Source organism: Theropithecus gelada, chromosome 6, assembly GCF_003255815.1.
Source record: "Theropithecus gelada isolate Dixy chromosome 6, Tgel_1.0, whole genome shotgun sequence".
Taxonomy (NCBI): Eukaryota; Metazoa; Chordata; class Mammalia; order Primates; family Cercopithecidae; genus Theropithecus; species Theropithecus gelada.
Window position 1 is genome coordinate 137,066,664 of NC_037673.1, and position 6,016 is coordinate 137,072,679.

Sequence of the window (6,016 nt, forward strand, 5' to 3'; positions counted from 1 at the left end):
GGGTAATTTGTTATTGTTATCAAGGGCTGGGTTTGCATAGACTGTAGAAAATGCTTGAGTGTATACTGGAGAATTGTGTGAGGTAGGAGTAACCTCCCTGGGATGATGCTTCTGTATTCAGTGATGAGCAGCCAGTTTCTCCCTCTTTCCCCGTCTGCTCAAGAGGTAGTTTTTTTTTTTTTTTTTTTTTTTTTTTTTTTAGATGGAGTCTTGCTCTGTCACCCAGGATAGAGTGCAGTGGCGTGATCTCGGCTCACTGCAACCTGCGCCACCCAAGTTCAAGAGATTCTCCTTCCTCAGCCTCCCAAGTAGCCAGCTAATTTTTGTATTTTTAGCAGAGACAGGGTTTCACCATATTGGCCAGGCTGGTCTTGAACTCCTGACCTCATAATCCACACCTCAGCCTCCCAAAGTGCTGGGATTACAAGCATGAGCCACCGCGCCTGGCCAAGAGGTAGTTTTATTGCTAAAATCAACATATAGTGAGCCGGTATGCCACAGTGCTTCACTCTAGAGTGTTGTTGATGACTGGCCTTTCCAAATCCAATTAATGCTGATTAAATTATGTTCTACTATAAAGTTCCCCAGGTGATGGAAAAATGAGTGAAGTAAAGTGTGATAGCATTGCTTCAAGGAAAAGAGCACAAGTGCAAAACATGCTTTTTATATGTGCGTCGGGAAGGGTACCTCTGTTGCAAACGCTTCAGTGTAGTTCAGGGTCATATCGCTAGTGCATGCAGGTGAATGAGAGGCATCTAGACCCCCTAATGGCGCTTCGGCCTTAAAAAAGGTTTACGAATTCTTGGCAGTGGACGCAAAGTTGTTAGACTAGATCAGAGACCACAGTTTTTCGAACCTCAGTTTCCTTGTTTGTAAAATAGTTGAACTAAATCTTGACCCTTCAATGCTTGTTTTGAAACCCAAGGCAAAAAACGCTTGCAGGCGCCCTTACTTCCGTGTTGCTTCATACTCCTCTTGCGCCTGCGCTGTCTCCTTGGAGCAGAGGCGGGGCCAACAAGCCTGTTTTAGAAGCCCTCCAGTCCTTAGCTCGTTTGGAACACAAGACTCCAAGCTTATTGGAGGGCCATCTTGCCTTACGGCTCCAAGCCGCCTTTTACGGCATTTTTCAGCTCGCCATTCACTTCGCTGTGAAGATGGCGTCGGGCAGCGGGGTAGGTGTTGTGTCTGAAGAGGAGGTTTTGCGGGGTGGGGAATGGTTTTTCCGACCTGAATAGGGACAAACTTCTGCACCCGACCGGCTTTCCGATATCTCCTCGAGATCGCAGGGTCCAGGTTCAAGAACTCCCCAGTATAGGCCTTGGCAAAGGGTCAGTGGAATCATGGAGGTTTCTCGGGTTGGGGGTCCTGAGGCTACCCCAGCCTTCTCATGCAGTCCAAAGAGGCTTCGCTTTCAAAACGTCCTGTAGCTGCCTGGACTGCGAGGGCGCGGTTCCCTGCTTCTTTAGGGGTCCGGACACGGCGACGGATCTTGACGCTTTTTCCCCTCCACAGACAAAAAACTTGGACTTTCGCCGAAAGTGGGACAAAGATGAATATGAGAAACTCGCCGAGAAGAGGCTCACGGAAGAGAGAGAAAAGAAAGATGGTGGGTGCTAACTACATCAAGGGCTAAGGGTATCACAGGCGATGCGATGATGGAGAGCGGGTGGGAGTTGAAGTGCGCTGCTTTCCCACGCGGTTAAGCTCTGGCAGAGTGTTGCTTCCCTCGGCCTAGGTTTCTACATTTACAAAATGAGAGCGAGGAGGTGGGCTGAAGTAAGTAGTTTTGAGATGCTCTTCAGCTCTATTTTACTCCGCTTCCTTGCCCACCCTTTGCTTGGCTCGTTTAATGCTTTCCTGAAGTACAGAGAAGATAACGGAATCCTTTGTAGTGACAGAGAAGTGTGGAGTATTTTGCTACTGTGCATTACCGCTGTCAGTGACTCCCCTCTTTCCCTTGAAATTTCTTAAGGGAGAGAACATTCCTGGCCCAATCAAGACCCTCCCATATAGTCTGAGAAAAGCCGGGGTACTTTCCAGGATCTGTGATTGTTTCAGCTAGTGCTTAGCAGTGCTGTTTCTCTGTGCCTTGGACGTCAGGGACTTGGTGCTTCTCTCCTGGTTAAGAGATTGCATAAAGAAATGTCTTGTTTTGTCATCTGTTTCAAACGTGTACATTCTTCTTTCCCTTTACCTCCAGGCCACCTTGCATTCACTAACTCTTTCAGTTTTTATGTAACATGTAAAATAAATAGTGCTTGACATGTAACAGGCATTTCCTAAATGTTGGTCACCTTTTATAAATTTGCCCAGCTCTCAGAAGGTTCCTTTCTGTTATGCCTAGGTTATCTGCCTGAAAGCATTCTTGAATATCCTTGCTTCTGTTTTGAAAAAGTTGCTTCTAGTAACACTTCAGAAATTCTCCCCCACAATTCAGTTAATCAATGAATATAAAACATACTGCTTTTGGATTGGCTGGCTTTGAAGTGGAGAAAAGCTGTAGAGAATTGGGGATTGCTTATGATTTTTTCCTGTGTTGAGATTCTCCCCAGCTGCTACTTTAAGTGTCTGTTGTGTCCTTTCTTTTAGGAATCATTTTGAAATGAGAGTAGACCTGAATTTTGGGTTTCATGCATTTTTTTTCCTTTCTGGTTGAGGAGCTATAATATTGAAGGGACTTCCTTCCCCATTATGTTTCAGGAAAACCAGTGCAGCCTGTCAAGCGAGAGCTTTTACGGCATAGGGACTACAAGGTGGACTTGGAATCCAAGCTTGGGAAGACAATTGTCATTACCAAGACAACCCCTCAATCTGAGATGGGAGGGTAAGTTGCTTATCATTTTTCTCTGCAGCCAAGAATGCATCTATTAAGCCACCGATTTTGGTTTTAGGAACTATTGAGGAAGGTCCTTGGCCCCAGGATTATGTTCTTCTTGCCTGCAATTCCATCTTTATATTTGTTTTTCTGTGTCTCCCAAGGTCTCAAGTTGACATGATAGTGTCTCTAGGAGTGGTCACTCAGTGGGCTTCTTCATATTATTAGCATTGGCTGGGCACGGTGGCTCATGCTTGTAATCCCAGCACTTTGGGAGTCCAAAGCAGGAGGATTGCTTAAGCCCAGGAATTCAAGACCAGCCTGGGCAACACAGTGAGACCCTGTCTCAATTGAAAAAACAAAACAGACAAAAATCATACTAGCACTGCAACTACTAGTAGTAGCACTACAACTACTACTTAATACATATTTTAAATTTTTCTTTTTGCTGGCTGGGTGCGGTGGCTCACCACGCCTGTAATCCCAGCACTTTGAGAGGTCGAGGCGGGCGGATCACGAGGTCAGGAGATTGAGACCATCCTGGCTAACAAGTGAAACCCCGTCTCTACTAAAAATACAAAAAATTAGTTGGGCTTGGTGGCGGGCGCCTGTAGTCCCAGCTACTCTGGAGGCTGAGGCAGGAGAATGGTGTGAACCCGGGAGGCGGAGCTTACAGTGAGCCGAGATCGCGCCACTGCACTCCAGCCTGAGCCACAGAGCGAAACTCTCTCAAAAAAAAAAAAAAATTTTTTTTATTGCCATTATACTTGTTATCAATTCTGATTTACTATTAATATTTTAAAAGGGATTATTTGATCTGTCAGAGGAAGAAATGAAGGAAGGTGCTACTGAGGAGATTTCTAGGGGAGAAATTAGGTAGAGCCTAGGAGTTGTTAATGGTGAAGAAGCGGGGTGTGAGGTTCCAGACTAGCTGCAAAGGCTGTAGTTGTTATGGATGCCTGATTGTACACCTTCTTCCAAGACTGTAACCTGTAGGAAGAAGGGTCCCACAGCAGCTTGTCACCCTTTTGCCCCCCACTGCTTCTCTCTCCAGTTAGGTTTTCTAGCAGGAGAGCAACACAGATAGCAATGAGTGACACTTCTCTGAGCTGCTTAGTAAACCCACTGTTGTCCATTCCTGTCTGTATTAGTTATCTATTGTTATGTAAATTAACAAATTAACCCAAAGCTTAGCAGCATAAACTACACCACTCACAGTTTCTTTGGGTAAGGAATGTGGGAGTGGCTTACCTAGGTGGTTCTGGCTCAGGGTCTCTTCATGAAGCTGCAATCAAGGAGTTGGCAAGGTAGGTCTGCATTCATTTGAATCTTAAGTGGGGCTGGAGGATCTGCTTCCAAGCTCTCTCACATGCCTGTTGTTTGGAAGCCTAAGTTCTTTGCCCCATAGACCTTTCTATAAGACTGCTCATAATAGAGCAACTGGCTTCCCCGGAGCAAGTAACCCAAACAAAGACAGAAGGCATGGTTTTTAAAATAACCTAATTTTGGAAGATATTACTTTTGACATATTCTGTTGGCCACACAGACCAACTCTAGTACAAATTGGGAAGAGACTACACAGAGTAGGAATATCAAGAGGGTGGGGCTCCTCCTGAGGCTGTCTTTGAGGATGACTGCTATACTCTCTCTCGAGCCAAGGCTTTATAGAAATGAAGGCTTAACACTTCTAAAAAGAAGTTTACCTAAAAATTTGTGTTTCTTGGTTGAAAATGATAAGATCCTTAAAACCATATTTGACTCAGGTGCTGTTTCTTCCTGTTAGATATTACTGCAATGTCTGTGACTGTGTGGTGAAGGACTCCATCAACTTTCTGGATCACATTAATGGAAAGAAACGTAAGGCTTGGAGGTAGCTTGTGACTAGGGCTGGAATTGGGTTTTGGAGGTGGGGTGGAATGGAAGGGTAGGTTTTTTTTTTTTTCTTCCTGTTCTTTTTACTGATCAAAAGAAGGCTGGAATAAGAAAGGTAGTTTCTATTGGGCTCTTTTTGATGCCCCTGTTAGAACTCTCCAGTTGTTTCAGCACAGGCCATCTTTTACTTCATTATGTAATATTTCTGGAGGCAATGGGTAAGAGGCCTTATTCTGGAGGCCATGAGACTTTTAACAGCACCCAAACCATGTGCTGCTCCTGGGCCCAGCTGACCAAGGGAGTTTCTTTTAGCCGTAATTATTTGTGCTGTGTGTTTTATGAGATGTCATATGAGAAGATGTCAGAGAAGTCAGAAAAATACTTTTTGAGGGGCTGAGGATGTTTTAATGAGCTTGCCTTCTTCACTGTTGACCCCATCCAGATCAGAGAAACCTGGGCATGTCTATGCGTGTGGAACGTTCCACCCTGGATCAGGTGAAGAAACGTTTTGAGGTCAACAAGAAGAAGATGGAAGAGAAGCAGAAGGATTATGATTTTGAGGAAAGGATGAAGGAGCTCAGAGAAGAGGTAAGCCTCTCCTAGTCTTCCCCTCTGCCCCAGATTTGAGTTTTATGTTATGAATCATGGGAGACCCTGTCCTCATCCCACTCCTACTCCCAGCCCCAGAGTTATATCTCCTGAGTTCTGTATATTAGCGGAAACATTTGTTGCCTTTGTTTAGGATTCTCATGATCTGAAGGAACTGGCTCTGAAACGACTTTTTTGTCCTGGACTCTGTGGGCCTTATTATTTATTTGTTTTGGCGATACAGATATTTCTCAACTTCTGACAGGGTTACCTACCGATAAACCCATCATCAAGTTAAAAATATCTTAAGTCAAAAATGCATAATACACCTAACCTACCATAGTTTAGTCTAGCCTACCTTAATGTGCTCAGAACACATTAGCCTACAATTGACCCAAATTATCTAACACAAAACCTATTCTATAATAAAGTATTCATCTCATTAATTTATTGAATACTGTACTGAATGTGAAAAACAATGGTTATATGGATACTTGAAGTACAGTTTCAAATGCATGTCAGTTTTGCACCATTGTAAAACTGAAAAATCTTGTCAGAGCATCGTAAGTTGAGGACTGTCTCATCTGTATTCTTTGATTTAATTTTTTTAGAAGACTTAACTTTTTTTAGAGCAGTTTGGGTTTGCAACAAAATCGAGAGGGAGGTATAAAGATTTCCCATATACCCACTGTCCCCCACAACATGTATAGCCTCCTCCATACTTTTTTTTTTTTTTTTTTT

General features: G+C 43.9%; 1 protein-coding gene across 1 annotated transcript; it reads left to right on the plus strand.

Moving 5' to 3' along the window:
- The first annotated feature begins 1,061 nt into the window (after positions 1-1,061).
- On the plus strand, positions 1,062-5,537 carry ZMAT2 (zinc finger matrin-type 2). Its single transcript, XM_025389419.1, has 6 exons — positions 1,062-1,172; positions 1,513-1,606; positions 2,701-2,824; positions 4,599-4,672; positions 5,130-5,275; positions 5,430-5,537. Exons 1-6 carry the CDS (start codon positions 1,155-1,157, stop codon positions 5,535-5,537), a joined length of 564 nt encoding a protein of 187 aa, XP_025245204.1. The 5' UTR covers positions 1,062-1,154.
- The last annotated feature ends 479 nt before the right edge of the window (positions 5,538-6,016 follow it).